Below are 22,423 nucleotides of genomic sequence, written 5' to 3'. Positions count from 1 at the left end.
GGATACATGCTGCCTTTAGCAAACAATTTCTGAGGCTTTTCAAATAAAGTGGTGAACTGGCAATGATGCCTGCCAATTGATGAAATAACTTATTTAATCTACAGATAGGATTTTCTTGTGATTTTGATTTTAAAAATGTCTCCAGAGAAGCATGGTACCTTATTTGTGAATTTTTACTATTCAAGTCTTTCTGAGCTATTAGCCTTCAAGTTCCAATGTGAGATATTTTCTTCAGGAATATGCCATATACCCCTTTCTACCATTGTTTCCTTCTACAGCAATAAACATACTGTTTACATTACATTCTCCATATATTCTTTCCATAAATCACACTAATCAGAGAAGGAAACACTAGCTTTTATTCTTATGCTCACTGGTTTACATGTAATGAGGCACCATAGGCATGGTTCACTGGCCTTTATGATCTTCTAAATGTACTTGTTGTTGAGTGCCATTTTGTTCTTATTGCCTACTGCTCACCAACGGCTTTCTCAATTTCATCCTGCCTAGTTTTTGAGAAACATCATCAAGGTATGAAGAGACTAACAATGAAAAGGAAATTAGTAGCTGGCGGCACTGCATCAGAAAAAATATTATTCTGTTATGTCTACAAACAGTAGCATCAGATGTGAAAATAGACTTTCAAATTAATTAACATTTAAGGGAAATGGGTTTGGAATAATTACTAGATTGCTTTTAAGCAGGAATGTTTACAAGCACATCTCTGCTTTCTATTAAGTCCTTGATAGGGAAAAATAACAAATAAATATACATTTTGAGTTTTGAATCTGTTCTATGCTCATACTTTTTTACAAACAAAGGCTCAGGAGAATAAAAAAACGATAGTATTGCCTTGTTCCTCACAGCTCCAGTGAAAGTGAAAATTGCTTATTCTTCCCAAAGGGAAAGAGCTTTTATTGTTCCTACATACGTGGGAGAATAAGCACGCTCTTCTCCATCTCCCATACTGTGACTATTCCAACATCCCTTAGGTGAGGGATCCCTTAGGTGAGTAGACTGTGCCCACAGCATGTATATGTCCACTAGGACACCTCTGTGAAAGCCCAGTGAGGCTGCTTCCAGCCCATTACACCTACAAATGGATGTAAAGGCATCAGGTCTGATCCACTCTTCATCACTATTCATACCTTAAGCACTATTTCACATATCTTTTTGCTTTATTCCCTCTAAGCCTACCTAGTGTTTTCCAAAGTGACTGATATAAGTGATTAGGGTCACAGAAGCTGTACACCAAATTCTTGGGAGCTCAGAGATTTCAAATAATCTGAACACCAAGAGTACTAAATCTTTTATTATATCCCATTTTCCCTTGAGCATTCCAACTGTGCAATAAATAAATAAATAAATAAATATTCGTTCTTTATTGTCTTCTTCCTGCAAGGATGGTAATAGCTGGGAAGAGAAAAATAACAAAACTTGAGCTAATTAGACTGCTGTTACGGGAAATGAGTAATTTTTTACACATTTGCATCCACTTTGTTTAATATTTTTCACATACAGATATTTCATCGATTGGAAGAATGATGTGGACAGCTACTTTACAATAGATGCCACTGAAGGAACCATTGCTACTAATGAATTACTGGACAGAGAAAGCACAGCACAGTACAATTTCTCTATAATTGCAAGTAAAGTTAGTAAGTATGACAAAAACTAAATTAATATGCTAATGTGGTATTTTTTTCAGAATGTAGTGCTCAGGCATAAATATGCTGTGAAGAGTGCATGTATTGCCAAGAGATTATTTAAGAAGACCCAATCAATATCATTTTGCCAGACTCACTGGGAGGCTGTGTGGTGTTCAAACAGGCCTGTACAGTGAGATTTTTCTAGTAGCCCTCATGTAGACACAGTTCCCTCAGAAACTGAAAAAAGTTTTGTCAGCATGAAGAGCATGAGGAGCTGTATGGAGACCTTCCAATTCTTATTTCTGATTCTGTAATTCACTCCATATGAAATTAGCTTAGCCAAATAACAGGTCTGTCAATCTGCTTTTTGAAGGCCGAAAGATTTAACGACTCCTTTGATTCTCAGAAAAAAAAGTACACTAAAAGTGAGTCAAGATTTAAGGCCCTAAATGAATCAATGTGTGCTGCATCTCTGCTCTTTTGTTTTCTCTCTGCCCAAGACTTCATGCCTAACCACGTGTTTTCTTTTCCTATACAAGTTGTGGTGGGTTTTTTTTCATTTCTTGTCTTTGTGTCTTCTCCTACATAGTTTTTTTTCTTTAATAAGAACTCCCTTCTGCTTTATTATGTATCTGCATCTTTCTTCATCGTCATCCTTTTGTGTAGCATTCCCGCTTCATGAGCTTGTCAAACTGAAACTCTCATCGGTGTGTACCACCCTTTGAATACCAGTCTTTTGGTCACTTAGTGGTTCTGTAAAGGCCACAGAAGTCCTTCTGTTGACATCAATAGGCTGTAGAAGAGGATCCCTGCTGTATTTCCTATTCATTCTGTACTGTTCATGTATCCAGAAATGCAAGTTTCTAAAGCAAAGGATGTGTTTTCCTCAATGTATTGCTTGGCACTGAGCCTTCAAAAAAAAAAAAAAAAATAGAAGCTACTAAGAGGAAGCAGGAGATTTTGGAAGCAGAGAAAGTATACATTATTTAAAATAATAATAAAAAATTTTTAGTTGTATTTATTTCAAAAAGAACCATAGGCTCACTCCCTGGAGCCTGAAAATATAATGAGGACACCAGTCAAATGAAAACTTGGATTTTATCTGTAGCTTGGAAAAAGAATACACTAACAAAGGAAAGTAATCTATCACATCTGACTGAGTATATGGAGATAGATGTGCATGTGTATATCAACAGAGAGTCCAGCAGGACGGTAATTCATTTCCAGAGAAACTGAAAAGCGGGTAGATGCAGAGGGGATGTCTCAAATTGTCTATGTTTTAGTAAGGTTTAACTATTTAGATTTAATGGTGGACAAAGAACATTTGAGATTTGTAAATCTTTTCTCCAGTAATGCTGCAGTTTTAGTTGGTGTGAAACTTGGTGTGAAACTGTTTCTTATTCCCAAGAGTGATTAGAGCTAGCTAAAAGCTCCAAGTCTGCTTGTCTGTGCACCATCCTGGCACATATATAGTAATATCATATTTATGTAGAGCTGTATCAGGTAGGCTGTATTACAAAATTCCCAATTTTAACAATTGCCTAGTTAAGATTCTACACCTTAGGCATATTTGTGATTCATTTCAGCATACCTGAAAATATTTATACATTGACCATTATCCATAGCATTAAAAACAAGTACTACACCAGTAACTGGCAATATTTTGGAGGATTTGAGGTTCATTAACTGTCAATTTTTTTTCTGCCGTTGTCTGACTAAGAGCTAGCACAGAAATAAAATCTAGGGTTTGAATCATGGCACGCTGGACACAACCAAAAAAGGTTAGAGGGAAGAGAAAACAACTGAAGAAAAAAAAAGGGGGCGGGGGGGAATTACTATCTTTGAAGAATTTCTGCTATAAAAAAAAATTGAAAAATTGCCACTTGTTCAGTGCTGACATAGAAACACTGAAACTGCCATCTCTTATTAGTGAAAAAGGGCACTGAGCAGTGCCTTGATATATACATGATTACCTAAAGAAAGTGGCCCGGTATTGCAATCAGTTGCATAAACTTGCCTCAGTAATGGACACTACCGTTACCTAAGTATTTTCAGTTCTCCATAACCTTATATCTTTAAAATAAACAGACCTCAAACTAGTAATAGGCATATTAAGTTCTGTTACTTAAAAAACATTTTTTCTAAAATACGTATTTTGCCTTCTCACTGTGAGAGAATAACAAAAATACATCCCCACCTTTTAAACACATCCTAATGGTCCTGAAATTATCTTTTCTTGAACAGGCCAATTATAACAAAGACCACCAGCTTTAATCCCATCAAGTCAGAGAGAAAAATAAATTAAACCGGCTTTGCCATCTTTCCCCTATATGTGGAAAATGATGCCAAGGTCATGAGCAGGCTTGCACGGGCTCCCTGCCTGTGCCTTAGCCCTGGGGCCTTCTAAGTGATTGTTGCCCATTGTTGTTCCATAGCTTCAAAATGAAACCCTGTACGAACCACAGATGATGATTGTGTTACATTTTTTTCTCACAGCCAGTAAAGTCTTGAAGTAATATTATGACTTTTGAGCAATCACGTTACCTTTCAATCAGTGGCACAAATGGCATGTAGTTTAGATAGCTAAACACAGCAGCAGGCAATTGATAAATGCAAATGTAGATACGGATGTACCATTTAGACTTTTCTTACAAGCTGATAAATCTGACTATTATTAGCACGAAAGCACCAGAAGCTATGATTTGTAAAGGAATACATTTCAAAAATAAACCAGAAGATAATTACCTTATGTTTATTAAAGTATCTTTTTCTGACATCGCCTTGTGGAGGGAAAAAAGAAGTCTTCAAAAGCCTGGTTGTCCGAGAATTCATAAATGCTTTCATGTCCAGTGTCCTCATTCTGCATTTATCTGACATATATATTCATATATATTTTTTTTCAAAGATATATATCTGTGTAATATTAAATAAATATATATGCTGAGATTATTCTTTCCTAAACTCCAGGTCCTGCCCCTTCATCCCTGCCTACACCAGACATGGTGGAGGTTGGCAGCTTAAAGAGAAGTGGAATCTGGACCCTTAGCAAACAGTTAATTATGAGATCAACTTGTCCTGGGCTTGCTTGTGCCAACTTGTACACTTACAGCCAGGGAAGTCCTGGTTACCCAGCAATAACACAGTATATCTTGCATATGGACAGTAGCTGGTGGTTCCACATAGGGAACTAGTTACTCTACCCAAGTTATACAATGACCAGCAGAGACCTTTTTCAGTGGGAGGTGGATGATTGTTCTGCTGACACGTGGATGATGGCACAGACCTGAAGGCAGCTGAATGCAGAAGGTCCCTTACCTATCCATAAAAATAAAAAACCCATCCTTTATACAGAAAAAAGTGCATGAACAGGGAGGGGATATTTCAGACTCACATTTCTTTCCCGCATTTCACTTCCCAATTTCTCCATACTTCTTTTCATTTCCTGACTATATTTCATGGTAGGTTTTTTACTTCTTAGAGTAAATCAACACCCTAGTAACCTTCCTGGTTGCTGTTTCTGAACTTTTTTGATACCACAAACTCTGTCCAAACTAATAAATTAAACACAGCTTACAATTGTTTCAAGCACAAAGGCCATCTGGCACAGAGTATTCTATTTCTATGCCATTAAACACTCCTGCCTTCCAAACAGAATACCCACAAATAAATTGATTCTTTGAGAATGGTCCCATGCCCATACTAACTCCCAGCACATGCATGTGAATTGTCCACAAGACCACTAGTTGCCCAGGCCAAAACTGTGCCATGGGCTGCTGTAAAAACATAAAGGTATAAAAAGATCACAGTCCAGTGTTCAAGAAGTTCCCCAGCGTGCTGCTTAATTAGCTAGTATGGAGATGGTTTTTGCATCTTACAAACAAGGAAATAGGTAAAATGCATAAGACCTTATTTCTGTTTTCCCATCCTCGAGGCGCTCGTTAAGGTTGAAAATAGATATAAAGTAACCATAATCCTTCCTGTCCAAACCATATTCCCAACTCCTCTAACTCTAGGCCCAGATTTTATGAATGTTAAAGAAAACTCAGCTTAGATCTCAAGGTGGGGTTTATCTTCTCCAGCATACCATAACTGGGATTAAAGGAATCACCAGTTTTCCTCTGTGGTCAATATATATTTTCTCAGAAATCTTGTATTTTCACACGTTTATTAGTCAAAGTATTTTACATATTTTCTACTACTGTAATATCCTTGAACCATAAAGGTGTTAACAGATGATGGTGTTCAAGCAAAAGAAAGAAGCAGGGTTGTTGCAGTCTTACAGACAGGAAAACTGAGCAAGGAAGAAGCTTATTAATTTGCCTGTATTTTATAGGCAGAATTGGAGCCTGAAATCATTTTCTTAATTCCTAGGCTAATGATTTAACAACTCATCTGTGTAATCTGGGTTTACAAGGCATGTGCAGATGTTTTCAGTGACTCACTCACTGATACCAGCATGCACATCATTGCTGTGCTCACAGGGCTCAAAAACATTTGATTTTGAGACTACAAACAAAAGAAGAACAGGGAAAATGGAGTTCAAGTCTCCAAAGTGGTATTTGAAATGCAATTCTTCATCCTTGCTTACATCAAATGTAATGTAAACACTATGTTTGTTGCTGTAGAAGGAAGCAATGTTAGAAAATTGGTCTTTGCAATTCAAAGCTGTACAAAATCTTCTTGCAGTCTTCGTTTACACACATGAATAGTTAAACTGATATTGGCGCAAACCAGAAAGAAAATTAATCTTTTAAATAAAGTGAAACCCAGAAGTAGGTCCATCTTATGCTGTAGTATTTCTGTTTATATTCACGTTTGATTTTTGCTGACCATTTATAAAAGGTAAAATTCTAACTTGCTAAAACGCATAGCAAGGAAAGATGTTGGCCTCTAATACATCTTTCAAAGAATCATAGAAAATAAATCACAGACCACCAGTGAGAAATAAATATGAAAGATATACTCATATACATATGTATTTCCAAAGCATGCTATCCTGTCATGATTTTGAGGGAAGGCAAAGTGTCAGATTCCTTTCTTCATTTTAAAAAATATACAGTCCCATAATATGTACACTGTTCCAAAAAGCTGAAAAAAATAATTTGTTAGATACTTCAAAAATATAACCTAAAAAGACTTTGTATAGAAACTGATATGTTTGATAGAAGTTATCAAAATCAGCCAATATCTCCCATGTACATGAGCATAAATTTTGAATACATTCATGCTTTTACTGGTAAGGAATTGTTTCTAACAGAAAACAAACTAACATTTATGCCTGTACTTTCAAGGCACTGCATTCATCTCTAATGTGTTTGGAGAATATATCCTGAACCCCTGTTGTTCAGTACCTTAAAATAAACATACCTTAAAATAAATACACAAAAACTAAAGGAAAGCCTAAGTTATTCTGTGTGAGTTGCTGTGTTCTTTGCAGCAGGTACTGTTAGGAAAGAAGTTTTAGGTCAGGTTGTTTCTGCCAGTAACTGCGTGAACTTGACCTACTCAGGGCTTTTCTGATCTCTGTATATATTCAGAGCTAGGGTCCTGCCCTCTATGGACTAAAATAACTTCTTAGTACTTTTCTGTTTTCTATTACACAAATAAACTGATTCAGCTCTGAGCAAGTGATCTAGATTTCTTCTGGTTCTCTGGGCATCTAAAGAATCACTGCCTAATTCCCAGCTGCTAGAACAAACTCTGTCTTCATTCATACTGTACAATGCCTTTCTTCACAAAGACATTCTGCAAGTAGGGAGGATGCTGAATTGGAAACGAATGAGGATTAAAAGAGAAATTATTAGATATGGTCACAATTAATTTGATATGTTCATGGGAAGGAACTACAAATATTGTGTGATTTTGGTAGTGGTTTTTTTGTGCGTTTTCTTATAAGATTCCAAGCTGAGTTTGTGGGATGGTCAGTTTATCCACTACTTGTAAACAGGTAAAACACACTTCTACTTGCAGCTGGTCCTATCTTACTTAGGAAATCAGGGATTTCCTTTTGGCTTCCACAGATGCCTCTAGAAAACACTTCATTTAGTAGTTCCTAAGAGACAGAAGGAAAAAATGTAAAATTTCTACAGTGCCACTATGAAGAGACTTTGCTGTATTAGTTATATGCAACAGAAATGCAAAAATTTATACAAACTATGAAGTAAACAGCTAATGCAAATAATTTGCAGGGTCCATTTATGCCTAAAGATTCAAGAAAACTGTTCTTGTACTTAACCATGACCCCATGCCGTCACTCCTCCTACACCACCCTGATTCATAGCATAGGTTTCTTGAATAGTTAACTGTGTCTGTATAATGGCTGCCACTCTTAAATGAAAAAGGGTAAAATAATTATCCTTTTGACTCACCAGCTAAACTGTTTTTGCATATCTGTTATCTTGCAAGGGGTCTCAGCATAAAGTAAAAGAGAATATTGCGTGCTTTGTATTGAATTTGTGTCACCTTTCCGTCAGACACTGCATTTGCAGCCAAACTTGTTTATAAAATGCATCTAGTGACTGATGAAGATTATCTGCATTGGTAGGACAATGGAAAGAAACATAATGTATACTGGGTGTTTTTTTTATTTCTTTTGCACAACAGTATTTGCTGCTTGCAAATAATTATGCAGTTAAAGAAATAAGTGTTACAACATCACCTAATGGTTTAACAACAAGTTGAATGCTAGCTCTACATGTTTCACTGCTAAATTTACCACTGACTGTCTGGCTTTCAGCAAGATTTTTCTGTATATCTTTCTCTCTTACTTTTCTCCATCGTCTAAAAGGGAATGCTCCACTTACCTCCTTAATATCTTGAAGATGTAAATAATGGCTAAGTAATATATATTGATTTTCCGCATTCCATTGTGGAAAACAGAATTCAGTTTTAATCACTGGAAACATTTTCCACAGACTCCATGAAAAGCGCTCTGAGAAAAGTTTGCATCTTTAATTACAGGAACAAGTTGAAATTCTTTAACTTATGCTCTGATAAACATAACCATGTTGATTGATTCCTTACTCCATGAAGAGTAATGGATCAAAGTCTGGTACAAAATGATAAGAAGTTTGCTTCTGATTTCTCCTTAATACAAATAAGAAATAAATGGAAGTCAGGGGCTTTTAGAAGTCACAGTACTGGGATCAAAACAATTTATGACAGCTCATGGGCACTAGTGATGACAACAAACATAAATAGTATACCTTAATGCTTTTCTCCTAAAAATCATTTATAGGTAACCCACTATTAACCAGCAAAGTCAACGTTATAATAAATGTCCTGGATGTCAACGAGTTTCCTCCTGAAATTTCAGTTCCATATGAGACATCTGTGTGTGAAAATGCCAAACCAGGACAGGTATTTCAAATTTGTAATGCTTGCTATTGTGCTTTTTCTTTCCTTATTATTTATAGCAATACAAATTTCTGGGTTTGAAAATGACATCATGGTTAGAATTATTTTACAAATAAAATGTCTGTGTTGGAAATACTCACCTTTTGAAATGCTGTTTGTTGACCTTTATGGTCTATTTGTGCTCTATTTATTTTTATTATCCCTGATTATATGGGCCTGAGCCACCCTTTCCTGGACATTTAATAGCTATGACAGGAGAAAGAACCCCTTCCTTAAAGACACCTAAATATAAGGGTAAAACTGCAGTGAATAAATGGAATAGGATGGATTACACACATTTCTGTGACCTATTCTGAGAAAAAGAAGCCACATCACTAAAGGCAATCATCCTGAAAGCTTGGTTTTATAAGCAGTTTCAAATATACACATAGCATGCAAAACCTATTTCAGATTCAGAATATCACCTTATACCATGAGTGATGCCAGTATTAACAGAGCTGGCCCCAGAAGATATTGGCATGTGCCAACTGAACAAAATCTGTGTGATTAAACACAGTGCTGCAAAGCACCAAGGCCAACTATCATACGTGTTAACAGCTAATACTGTTTCCAGGACAAGGTTTGTAACTTCAACTGTTCAACTTTGAGAGTGACTGCCAGCCAGTGAAGGAACATATTCAGCCTGCTGTGTAATCAGTGACTTCTCTTTATATGTATGAAATACGTAATGAGTCCATTTGATTTTTATTGCCTTTATTACAGTTTTGTCCATGACTTCGTATGATATTCCAATCTCATCTTTTTATTTGATGTGTTTCAACTAACTATGATACAACCTAATTTAACTTCTAGTTTATCAGATACCTTTAGTTAGTACCTTATTCAGGCACTAACAGTAGAAAAGAGAACGTTTTATAGGGAAGGATGAGATAAGCGCTGAGCTGCCAAAAATTATAAATATTTAGACCTTTATTACATAAAAAAAGGTCTTCCTTTTTGAAAGATCAGTGGCAATCTTACTATGAAACATTTTAACTGCACTGTGCTTATCTGAAATCTAGCAGTTAGGACTCTGGGACCCAAAAGTTCCTTCACGCCTAGATCGTGCAGACCTTTCAACCAACTCTGCTTCATTTCAAGCTGTAAAAATATGATGCAGCTTTGTGAAGTACTACAACATGTACCAGTCGTAACAGTGATAGTAGCAGTAGCACATAAAGTGAACTGTCTTTAAGTAATCACTCACCTGAAAACAATCACTAGTATTTTGATACAAAACCCAAATATTTAATACTTCTGCTATGAATATAGGGTAAAGCTTTCTGATTTCCTTCACATATGTCAAAGTGAGAACTTCTGAGACAAGTCCTCTGGATGCTATAGCATCCAGACTTCTTGCCTCCACTGTCCAATATATTAAGGGAATGAGAGTAATCCAGCAGGATTTCACTTTCTTTGTTTCCTTTGATGTTCACTTTGCACTTCTACAAAACTGCTTTTAGAAGACTCAACTGACTTCAGAATTAATCTTAATCTGGTTTCAGGTGATACAGACTGTCACTGCAGCAGACAAAGATTTGTCACCAGCTGGGCAAAGGTTTTCCTTCAGACTGTCAGCTGAGGCTTCCAACAAACCGAATTTCACAGTCCATGACTACAGAAGTAAGTTGCTTACCCATATCTCTCTCAGAGCAGCAGGCTGTGATTATAATGGCAAATGTGATTATTTTGTATTACAGTCATGTCTACAGACTTTTTTATTTGACATTTCTAATTGTTAAACTATCTAGGACATATATTAATATAAATTCAGGTCTTGCACCATTTCTCACTTTTAGGGAACAGGAATTGTCAGAACATCAAAGGCTGAGATTTCCCTTCAGGCCTGTAGAAACACTGCTACTAGTTTTATTTTCTTCCTTTTATCATTCAGTATTTTAGGAAGAACTCATATGTCAATGCAGGTATACCTTTAAACAAGGCACTATTTCTGCCTTTTTTAAACACTTTTACTTTGCTAACTTTTTTAACAAACCCAGCTATTGCACTTTCTGGAGGATGTATAGTCCTGCAGAAGAATTTATTCTAAATATAGACAGTGCTGCTGCAGTATAACATCCCACAACGCTCTTAATTTGTAGATTTATATAATTACTGTCTCCAATTTTTACCAGATTTTTTGTCATAACTGATCATCTTTTTTTCTTTTTCACTTGAATTTTTTTGATAAATGGCAAAGAACCACCTAAGATGAAAACAATGGATCTTTTTTCCTACTGTAAACATCTACAAACATGTAGCTTTGTGAACAGACACAGCTAAAACATCATAATAAACTGTAGCAAATTTTCACCACTAATGATTTTAATCAAAGAAGGAAAAAAATTTTAACAATGAGTTTATCTGCTATTAGGTGATTTTAAAGAACTGTGATATGACAAGCTTTTAATAAAAAAAGGTTTACATTACTCTGCAAAGAAAGAACACCTAAAGCCATCCATTGAAGCTCAGTAGAATTCCTTTGCTTATGTAACTATGTAGGTTATTAGTATTACTTTTAAGGAAAACTATATAATTCTTATTTTTTTTTAACATTTTATTAATATATTCATTATTATTTTTACTTTAAATTTGAGATGATAATGAGTATGATGTTAAGGTTCCTTTCTTGAGAATTAAGTAACCCAAGCCCTTAAAAGGGCTAGAAATGGATAATACACAGAATGAAAAAAAATTGCAGAGGTCACTTATTTAGCCTTTTTTAAAATCATTAAGGTATATCATTCACATTGTTTTTGAAGCCATACACTTTTGTCAATGTTAGGTGAAACAAAATTAAAACCAACAAAACAAACACAAATATTAATCATGAAGACCTTTATCATTAAGAAAGTTGTGGAAGGAATAGATTTGAAACAGCAGAAAAATAAACTGTGTTTATTTTCCCTTTTTATATAGCTCCTCTGTGAAGATGACAAGACAAAAATGGTTTATTCCTAAACTTATTACTGACTTTTATCTTAGTATGTCATAGATAGCTAAAAATATTCTACAGAAGAGCAAAGAATTTCACTTAATGATTTTGTAAGTATGGTATATAATGAAACCATAATAATTCATAGTATTGCAGACATGAATAATAGTAACTTATGAAACAAAAAATTTGTAGATCAGCATTATCAGAGGCCATTCAAATAGTTTTCTTGAGACAGGCAGCTCAGTGACTATGAAGGACAACATCACAATGGATTCAAATCCGCTTACTTCTATTCTTGGAAGATTAGGTCGTTATTCTTCTCCAGAAGTGCTTAGTCTAAACAGTTTGGTTTTAACAGCTACTAGTATTTTTAAAAGTTCTGGCATTTCAATCTCTAACTATAGTTATGCCAAGCAAGATTTAAATGCTTTACATCTGTGTCCCTCTGGACTTAAAATATTTTATAATATTTAAGTTCAATTATCCTTAATGCTGCTCTGTAGTTTCTGTTATTTTCTATTCCTTACAGAGCTGTTGTTGGTAATTATTGGAAAACTCAGCATGATGAACTTTGCTAATGATTATATTTTTTTAAAAAAAAAGTTCTTTATATAATTATGTAGACTTAAACATGAATACTGTGGATTTCTAACTACCTCTGCTCTTTTGCTCAAGATTTCTTTAAAGTAAGAACTTTAATTTGTTTCTTTTGGTCCATTTTCTAAAATATCCTTTAATTTCATCAAGATTTATTTTTTTCAAATAATTTCAAACTATTGTTTTAAATATAAGTCTTCCAGTTCTTCTCGGGTCATTTTAACATATTTAATTCCTCAAAAGAATCTTTAAATTTAAAAAGGCTATACAGTAATTAAACTCCATGGCCTTTCTCATTTACAGCTTTTGTGAAGAGTGCTTAGCATATAAATATGGTGAGGAAATTGCTGAAATATTATTAGATAACTAAATTTCCCTGTCTAGGGCAGTAATGTTGACACCAAGATGACTTTGGATCTCAGTAGTCTGCTAACAAACTTTCTCTACTGTATAAAAACAAATGCAGTATTCCCATAAAACATGGAATTAGAAACCACCAAGACACACAATTTTTCGTGTATAAATGTTTGTGTGTCTGTCTACCTATATACACACTCTTAAAAGTATTTCTTAACACTTAAAAAGAAAGAAGTACATCATCAACTGAAATATAAGGAAGACAGGAAAAAAAGCTTTTGTGGAATATTTTCCAACCATAAAATACTTTTTAGTTTTTGATTATTTTACACAGCTATTAGAAAAATCTTCCAAACAGAAACTCTGAACAATATTTTCAATATCTTCTGCCAAAAAGGTGGAAGGTCTGCTTTGTGCACAATTTAGATGTATAATAACACAACCTTATGTTCAGTACAGAAACCTTTTAAAAAGATAAATACCATTATCTTTGGAACTAGAAATCATGTTAGTACCAAGCAGGTACTTTAGGAAAAAAATTTTTTTTTTTTTTTTAGGGAAGTCTTGTTCACTGTGTTACAACTGATGCTTTTACAAGAAAAGGTGTCATTTAACATTTTTAAACACATCAAGAAGCCAAATAACCAGTGCCATTCTATACAGCTAAAAATCATGGGTGGTGTGACATTACAGCAGGTATGTTTGTAGGGTACCCAAGAGAATAAACTTTTCCAGCTTCCATAATTCCTCAGAATATAACTTAATGAGGTCAGAAGCAAGACAGTAGCTCAAGGTTGTCATTTGGAGTCACTATAAATATAAAAACAGGGAAATATTATGTTTCTAGACTATGCCTTGAGCAGTGTTGAGACCAGTCCACCAGCTGTGAATAGAATTGAGAGGCCCTGGCAGAGCTGGAGTTCTTCCAGCTGAACCACCCACCTTCCTTTTTCCCCTTTGTTGCCCTCACTCTGCTCCCTAGAGGGCTACATCCCTGCTGAGCACACCCAGTTGCTCAGTAAGAGAGAGAATTTTCATTCTCTCCAGACTGTCACATGCACCCTGCAAATGAATTTATCATGAACAAACTGAAGAACCAGAAGCTGTCTCAGCTTCAGGCTGCAGCTCCAGGCTGCTCTGTGTAGAGTTCAAACACATGCCTGTGTCCATATTTTCCAAAGGACCTTGAACAATTGAAAGGGTTCAAAGAAGAGCAACAAAAATTGTTCAGTCAAAGACTTTAGAGCTCGGTCTCTTTGGTTCATTTCAAAGGAGAATGGAAAGTCATTTCATTCGTTACATTTGCATTGTAGCATGTATTGAAATGATCTTCTACATTGCAATTAGAAGAAGAATAAAAGAATATAAATAATTCTATCAATAGAAATAGAAATAAGGTAAAGCTGGATGACTTCAAATTAGATCTAAAACTCTTTATATAATGTCTATGATTAATCATAGAAAGGACAAGCTGAACATGGAAGATGGTTTGATTTAAAAAATTTTGAGACATTTTTATTTTTCAAAACTAAATGTCACTGACCTTGACATGTCATGTACCATGTTTGAGTCTGATAAAAAGGAGACTTCTGAAATAAACATATTGTCAGTCAAGTGCTTTCTCAATGGTGTCTGATCATAACATATCTGATTTTGGATATTCAGGGTTCCTTCTTACTGTCCTTAATCAGAACTGCACACAAGTATTTGAGTGTTGAATTCAGAGCCCTTAATCATTCTACTTAGTGACAAAACTCCAAGAAGGAATGAAAGCTATAACATAGACAGCAAGTCACCTCTTCTAAAGATACAGTAAAGCACATGGGTGAGATGGTCAAAGGGTGACTGCTGCAGGCTACTTTCATTCAGCTCTGTCATCTAATTAATTCCCTGCTAATTTCAATTTGGTTTTGCTTTCAATGCAGTTCTTTTAATCTGCACATCATTTCCTTACTACTCTGTTTGATTCAAGAAAAGCAGCAGTCACTGCATATCTACTGGGAAGAAATGATAAAACGTGACTTCTAGGAGTTCTGAACACATTCATAACTAACTGATGGAAAATATACTGATTATAAAGTACTCAGTTCATTTCTGTACTTATTTTTAACAGGGTAAGAAAGTTGAAGGGGTTTTGCATTTTGTCTAGCTATATTACTTTCATTTTTAAAGGGAAATTAATTGATCAATAGAGACTTGACTCTAAATCCAAGAGGAATCAAAGGACCACAGGCATGAAATATAAGGACATAAGGAGAAAAGAAAAACTGAAAATTCTTCCTAATCTAATACCTGTAACGCTTTTTTACATTATTATTTGTTGTCTTTGAAATTTTAGCTGTCCAGCTAACAAGTTTACAAGAAATGGAATATTATTTAATGCTCTGCAAAAAACTAGCTGTACCATTCAGAACACAATACCTTCTGTAATGATAAAACAAGGCAATTACATAAAACATGTCATGCACTTAGTTTAAAAAAATGGAATAGCTGCCTATTACTAAAGGTGATACAAACTACAATGGTGAACTGAAGCACAAAATAAAAATCCTGTAATGACTGTGTTGTTGTTTTACAGACAACACTGCTGGGATTGAAACCAGGAGAAATGGTTACAGCAGAAGACAACAAGAGCTGTATTTTCTTCCAGTAGTAATAGAAGATAGCAGTTACCCTGTCCAGAGCAGCACAAACACAATGACTATCCGTGTTTGCAGATGTGATTCTGATGGTACCATCCTGTCCTGCAACGTGGAAGCAATCTTCTTACCAGTTGGCCTCAGCACAGGAGCGCTGATTGCAATCTTATTGTGTATTGTTATACTGCTAGGTTAGTTCTCGTAAAACCATGTGAAGTGCCTTACTCTGCTTATTCACCTGTGAATTAATTTGTGTTCTTATTAGCTTCATCTATTGTTTAACAAAAGCAGCTGAAAGTGTGTGGCAGTTTATGAGAACTTTTATGCTTCTACGTTTCTAGAAAAGCATCCCAAAGCACTGACCGCGACCCTGAATCTGCTAACACCTACATATTTCTTTATGCAATAAGAGAACCAGCTTTCAGTGGAATCCAAACCATAACATTTTATCTGAAACAGTTTAAATACTTTTCTTGAAGAATTAATATTTTTAGATTATTACTAAGGTAGGCAAGTCCTACTGACTGTAACAGCAGTAAGGACTTAGTAAGGGCCTTTATCTAATTCTTCATGACAACTTGAGCAAAAGGAGAACAATGAAACAAGAGAGGATAAAATAATTGTAATGCAGACTGCGACTGGCTAGATCAATGTAAAGCTTTACAGTATCACTTTAATTTCAGGCAGGCATGGTTTCTGTATGGTGGCATTGTAATTTGATCTACATTATATTTAAATATTGCCTTATTTACAGAATGTCCAAAACAGTCAACACTCATGTGCATCCTACTTATAGCCTTAATTAACTGATAACAAAATAAAACAACTTTGTAGCTTACACAGGCACAATGCGGGACACAGAAAGCAGACTGATTCTTACAGATACTAGCCCATGCCTCTTCTTGATACTAGTGGATTTCCTAGATCTTATGATTATGTAGGTCTAATGCATAGGCAAAAATAGCTGCAGACACAGAATATAACATATGGATACCTCTTTGCCTTTGGATAACACAGTAATTTACCACTTAAGTAAATTACTACAGCCTCAGGGTTACATAATAGCTTCTGAGTAGCAGTGGGTAAAATTCAGAATATCTGTCCTGTGTAAAAAGTTCATGTTGCGAGAAAAATGTTTCAAATCAGAATGAGAATGGCAAACAGTGATAATTCCCATGGAATAGGAATTAATAACAAATACACCCATTCTGAAGAATTTAAAACAGAAAAAAACAACCTTAAGTCATTTTTTCAGAAACAAGAACAATGCTGTCTCCTTTACCACAATTCCTTGGGACTACTTTTTTACTTTTGGGGGTTTCCTGGATAAAAGCAGCCAGGGGAATTTCTATTACCAAAAAAAGATTTAACTTATTTTCACATGAAGAGCTCTGTCTTAGGGCAGGACTCCCAGGATATCTAACCTCTCTGTTACACAGCAAAGTGCCTAGAAGCCCTAAACACATAGCCATAGCAAAGCCTTTCAAGTTGTCACCTTTGTGTCCAGTAATCTGGACAATGTGAACTACACAGCAGAGATCTTGGTGCTCTTGGTACAGACATCGTTTACAATGGCAGAGTATCTGGGGAAGGAGAAATACCTGAAGCCTGAATGTCCCCTAAATTTGCTGGGTGATTGTAAAGGCCTTCAACAGAACTGTGGTTATGTTTCCCTAAAGGTTTGCTGAAATAAATACAATTTTTATTTAAAAACCCCGAGCATATTAAATCAAAAATAATTATGTCAAAGAACTTCTTACCAGATCTGCTGCTTATTGATGCTTTTGACATACAAAACTAATGAAGATATTTAATTCCTGCTTTGCACAAAACACCAGACTGAATTACTGAGATTATGTTTGGAAAAGAGGTTTTGGTCCTTTAATAACTCCCTTCATTCCAATCAGCCTGGCGATATTACCCAGAAAAACTAATGTATAAATAATTAATTTACAGTGCTGTATGTAACGTAAGAGAATGGCATTTATCTTACTGCCAGGCTTTCACCTTACTATTCCATTGATCAATATAAAAACTGCTTTTGGACTTTCATTTCTTGTGAACCTGACCTGACACAGAGTCATTAAAATTGTAGTTGAAGTCATTCTTGTCAAACTCATTTCTACGTATTACAAAAGACAGTCAACATATTACAAGAATCAGAAGTTATTTTAGGCCACACAAGCCTGAATATGAATTTATAATCATTGCAAATCCTGTATTCATTATTGTGGTACTTCAACAACAGCTCTTAAAACACTGTCATTTCTACCAAAGGCAGTTAGTGAGTTAAAAATAACATAAAGGCCAGTTTATTACAAGCAGATTTTGTATTCAATGCAATATATCTGCAAAGACAAACTATTGAAAAAACCCCACAAGCTGATTGTCACTGAGTTGCCATCTGGAATAAAACTGGACTGTAACATTTTATGTTATATAGAATCACAAAATCACAGCTGGAAGGCACGACTGGAGATCTAGTTCAACCTCCCTGCTTACAGCAGGTCAGTTAGAGCAGGTTGTTCAGTATCCAGCTGGGTTTTGAATACCTCCAGGGATGGATACACCACAACTTCTCTAGGTAACATGATCCAATACTTGATCATTTTAACAGTAAAGAAGCTTTTTTCTTATGTTTTAATAGAATTTCCTGCATTTCAGTGTGTGTCCATTGCCTCTTCTCCTGTTGCTGGGCACCACTCAAGAAGACTTGGCCCCATCTTCTTTACTTCCATCCATCAGGTATTTAGCCACATTGATAAGATTCCCCCTAAGAGTTCTCTTCTCCAGGCCAAACAGTCCCAGCTCTGTCAGCTTCTCCTCATGTGGCAGATGTTCCAATCCCTTAATCATCTTTGTGGCTCTGCACTGGGCTCATTCCAGGAAGTCCATGTTTGTCTTGTACTGAGGACCCCAGGACTTGACCTAGAACTCCAAGTTTGTCTGACCAGGGCTGAACAGAGGGGAATGATCAACTGCTGACAACGCACTTCCTAATGCAGCCCCAAATCCCATTGGCCTTCTTTGCCACAAGGGCACATTGCTTGCTTATGGTGAACTCGTCGTCCACCACAACACTAGGTCCTTCTCTATCATGCTTCTTTCTAGTAGGTCAGCCAAAAGCATCTACAGTATGCAGTTATTCCTCTCCATCTGTAGGGCTTGGCATTTCCCTTTATTGTACTTCGTGGTGTTCCTGTTGGCCTATTCCCCAACCTGGTGAGGTCCCTATGAATGGTTGCACAACCCCTGTTTCACCTGCAAACTTGATGAGGGTGCTCTCAATCCCTTGATCCAGGACATTTATGAAGACGTTAAACAAAACTGGTCCCAGTATTGACCCCTGGGGTACATCATTAGTGACTGGCTTCCATCTAGTCTTTGGGCTGTTGATCACAACCCTTACAGCCTGGCAGTTTGTCCAGTGTTGCAATCCACCTCGCCATTTACTTGTCTAGTCCATGCTTTCTCAGTTTTTCTGAGAAGGTTGTTATGGGACACAACAACAAAAGCTGTGCTAAAGTTAGGATAAAAATAATGTACTTTTCTCCTTTCATCCACCAGTCATGTCTTTGTAGAAGGCTGTCAGGTGAGTTAAGCACAACTTCACCTTTGTAAATCCATGCTGACTACTCTTGATCCCCTTCCTGTTCTTTATAAGTTTGAAAAAGGTTTCTAGAATTATTTTCTCCATCACTTTCCTCAGGATCATGGTGAGGCTGACTGACCTGTAGTTCGCTAGCTCACTCTTCTTGACTTGCTTGAAGATAGGAGACACATTTGCTTCAGTCCTCAGAAACTTTGCTCAGTCCCCATGACCTTTCAAAAATTTTCTCAGGTGGCCTTACAATGATATCATGACATGCACACATAACTCATGTGTGCATCCCATGAGGTCCCATGTCCTTGTGTGTGTCAGGCTTGTGTAAGTGTTCCCTAATCTGACACACCCCCCCCAAGGATAAGTCTTTCTTGTTCCAGACTTTCCCTCTCGTCTCAGGGACCTGGGATTCCTAAAGGACAACCTTACCAATAAAGACAGAGGCAAAGAAGCCATTGAGTAGGTTGGCCTTTTCTGTGTTGTCAGCAGGTCCCCTGCCCCACTTGCCAGTGGGCCCACATGTTCTCTACGTTTTGTTTTGCTGCTATCATACTTTTCCAAGCTCTTCTTGTTGCAATTCATGTCACTCATGAGATTCAACGCCAGACGAGCTTTGGTTTTCCTGACCACATCCCTGCATGTTCAGACACTCACTGTATATTCCTCCTGGTTCATGTGTCTGTGTTTTCATGTCTTATATGGCTTTTTAAATCTCTGAGTTTAGTCAGGAGCTCCTTATTCATCCATGCAGGCCTCCTGCTGCCTTTGCTTGATTTTCTTCTCATCAGGATGGACCACTGTTGACCTTGGAGGAGGTGGTACTTGAAAATCAACCAGCTCTACTGGACCCCTTTTCTCTCCAGAACCTTATCACATGGGATTTTTCAAAGCAGAACTTTGAAGAGGTCACAGTGTGCTGTATAAAAAGCTGAAGTAGGATTTTTTTTCTCCATTTCAAAGATTCCAATTTTATTTTTAATTTTTAACACTGTGGGTTTTTTTTTTTCTCTGCATTGTGGAAATTTGGGGATTTTTCGCTATTTTGCTATGGAAAACATTTTTTAAAAAATCCCATCTGTCTGTTTCAATGAACTAAAAGGCTGAAGTCCTGTCCAATTCTATTTGTTCACAAAGCAGGCCAGTAGGAAAATTATTTGTTACTTACTTCAGCAGCACAGCAAGCTCTAAGGAGTTAGACTCATACATCAAACAGCAAATGACTTTTCATTGGCTAGAAGACTGCTGTTTTTAAAAGAATAGTAGGAGCATGTCTTCTAAGGAAAAATGTCCCTTTGATTGCTTGCAGCTTTCAAAGGAAGATATAATGATATATCATCAGAGTACCAAAATATTTCTGTGCATGTCTTAACTTCAGTTTTCTCTCGTTACAGTCATTGTGGTACTGTATGTAGCACTACGGAGGCAGAAGAAAAAGGACACCCTAATGACCTCTAAAGAAGACATCAGAGATAATGTTATCCATTATGATGATGAAGGAGGTGGAGAAGAGGACACCCAGGCTTTCGACATAGGTGCCCTGAGGAATCCCAAAGTAATTGAAGATAACAAAATACGCAGGGACATAAAACCAGACACCTTGCGTTTTCCACGTCAAAGACCACCAGTGGAAGATAACACAGACATAAGAGATTTCATTAATCAAAGGCTGGAGGAAAATGATGTAGATCCGACTGCACCCCCTTATGACTCCTTGGCAACCTATGCTTATGAAGGAAATGGATCTGTTGCAGAGTCTCTCAGCTCTATAGACTCCCTTACTACAGAGGCAGATCAGGATTACGACTATCTGAGTGACTGGGGACCTCGCTTTAAGATCTTGGCAGACATGTTTGGAGAAGAAGAAAGTTATAACCCTGATAAAGTCACTTAGGTACAACTACAACAGTGAAATACAAAGAAAAGTAAACCAACAACAAATTTAAAGATAAACCTAAGCTTTATAATAGGACAGGATTCCTTTGATTATAAAAGACAGCAACAGTTTCCAGCAAGTTACTACATTTATCATACTGTCAGTTTTGGTTTGATCTGCGAAGGAAAGATAGATCCTGTAATATACGCAGTTTTTTGTTGTTGTTATTTTGTTACTCTGGAATTACACTGAGACAAGCTCAGGCCTACAAGGTACGGTTTACTGACCTGACTTAGAAAGAAGATAGCTTTCTGGCATCACGGTGGAAGTGTGGTAGCTTTTTCGTAATTCCACTAAAGTGCCTATTGAAACTTTTATCATTTAAGTGGCAAAGAGTCTGCCGTGATGGTGTTACAAAACTGAATGGTAAATTGGACAAGAACTTTAAGACAAGAAGCAACAGCAACATGCTGACTTCTTTTAGAATAAAAATGGAGATCACTTCCTGGAGTGTATCTAATGACTGCAACTAAGGGGGGGATGTATGTTGTGTTTGGGGGTTATGTTTGTTTTTTTTTAAAGAAAACAGTATGTCAAGATGTCATATTTCTTCTTCCAAAATTTCACTGAAAATTTAAATTTAAAATGTTATTGCTCACTATGAAAATGTAAAGCCCAAATTAAAAAGGAAAAGATCTTAGCATACATCAATGAATATTTAAAATGTTCATGCAAATATTACATTTTTCTAGAACAATAAAAAGATGAAAGCAGCTTTTCCTTTATGTGAAGGAAATTTTCCTTGGCTCTCCCTCTTCTTTTAAAATGAGACTATTATTAAAACATAACATGGAGAGGATTTTTTAAGAGTATTATTGTATTTTTAGTACCAAGACACTTTTTTCCCTTGTAAGTATCACTAAAGCAGTATATATAAAGAACTCCACACCACTTTTCTTTGCAATTAGATTGTTAATCTGTAGGAACTATAGGCATACATATTATAGAGATAGTTATTTTTCAACTGACCCGCTGCTACTGTTCAGCATATCATCATATTTCACTTTCAGACCGACATCAAACACTTTAGAAAGCCTTTTAAGGATGGAAACTTTATTAAGTTTGTTCTCGCCAAAATATTATCAGAGGCAGAATAAAAATATAAAACAGTATGCTTGTCCACACTTTATGTACATACCCATGCATAAATGTAGCTGTGCAGGTAACAGAAGTACAGATATGCACAAGGCATTATGCCATGGAAGATCTCTTGTAAAACTATTTCAGCTCACTTTTTCTGATGATCTAAGGCACAGAGATTTTGTAAGACAATGGTTTACGGCCCCCAAAGTGCATATATCCTTATCTTCT

The 22,423-nt window shown here is 36.1% G+C and overlaps 1 protein-coding gene across 4 annotated transcripts in view; it reads left to right on the top strand.

Moving 5' to 3' along the window:
* The window catches only part of CDH12 (cadherin 12), a 591,360-nt gene extending 569,449 nt beyond the window's left edge, over positions 1 to 21,911 (top strand). For 3 of the 4 annotated variants that reach the window (XM_064443425.1, XM_064443423.1, XM_064443424.1), the window contains 6 exons: positions 1,522 to 1,658; positions 8,887 to 9,008; positions 10,550 to 10,667; positions 15,515 to 15,766; positions 18,240 to 18,320; positions 20,571 to 21,911. In XM_064443425.1, the coding sequence (XP_064299495.1) occupies positions 1,522 to 1,658; positions 8,887 to 9,008; positions 10,550 to 10,667; positions 15,515 to 15,766; positions 18,240 to 18,320; positions 20,571 to 21,070 (1,210 nt within the window). In that variant the 3' untranslated portion in view covers positions 21,071 to 21,911. The remainder of the gene's footprint in view (positions 1 to 1,521; positions 1,659 to 8,886; positions 9,009 to 10,549; positions 10,668 to 15,514; positions 15,767 to 18,239; positions 18,321 to 20,570) is intronic. The other variant, XM_064443426.1, reaches the window with a different exon arrangement.
* The last annotated feature ends 512 nt before the right edge of the window (positions 21,912 to 22,423 follow it).

This window comes from Phalacrocorax carbo, chromosome 2, assembly GCF_963921805.1.
Source record: "Phalacrocorax carbo chromosome 2, bPhaCar2.1, whole genome shotgun sequence".
Classification (NCBI taxonomy): domain Eukaryota; kingdom Metazoa; phylum Chordata; class Aves; order Suliformes; family Phalacrocoracidae; genus Phalacrocorax; species Phalacrocorax carbo.
This window is presented reverse-complemented; position numbering and strand designations above follow the sequence as displayed.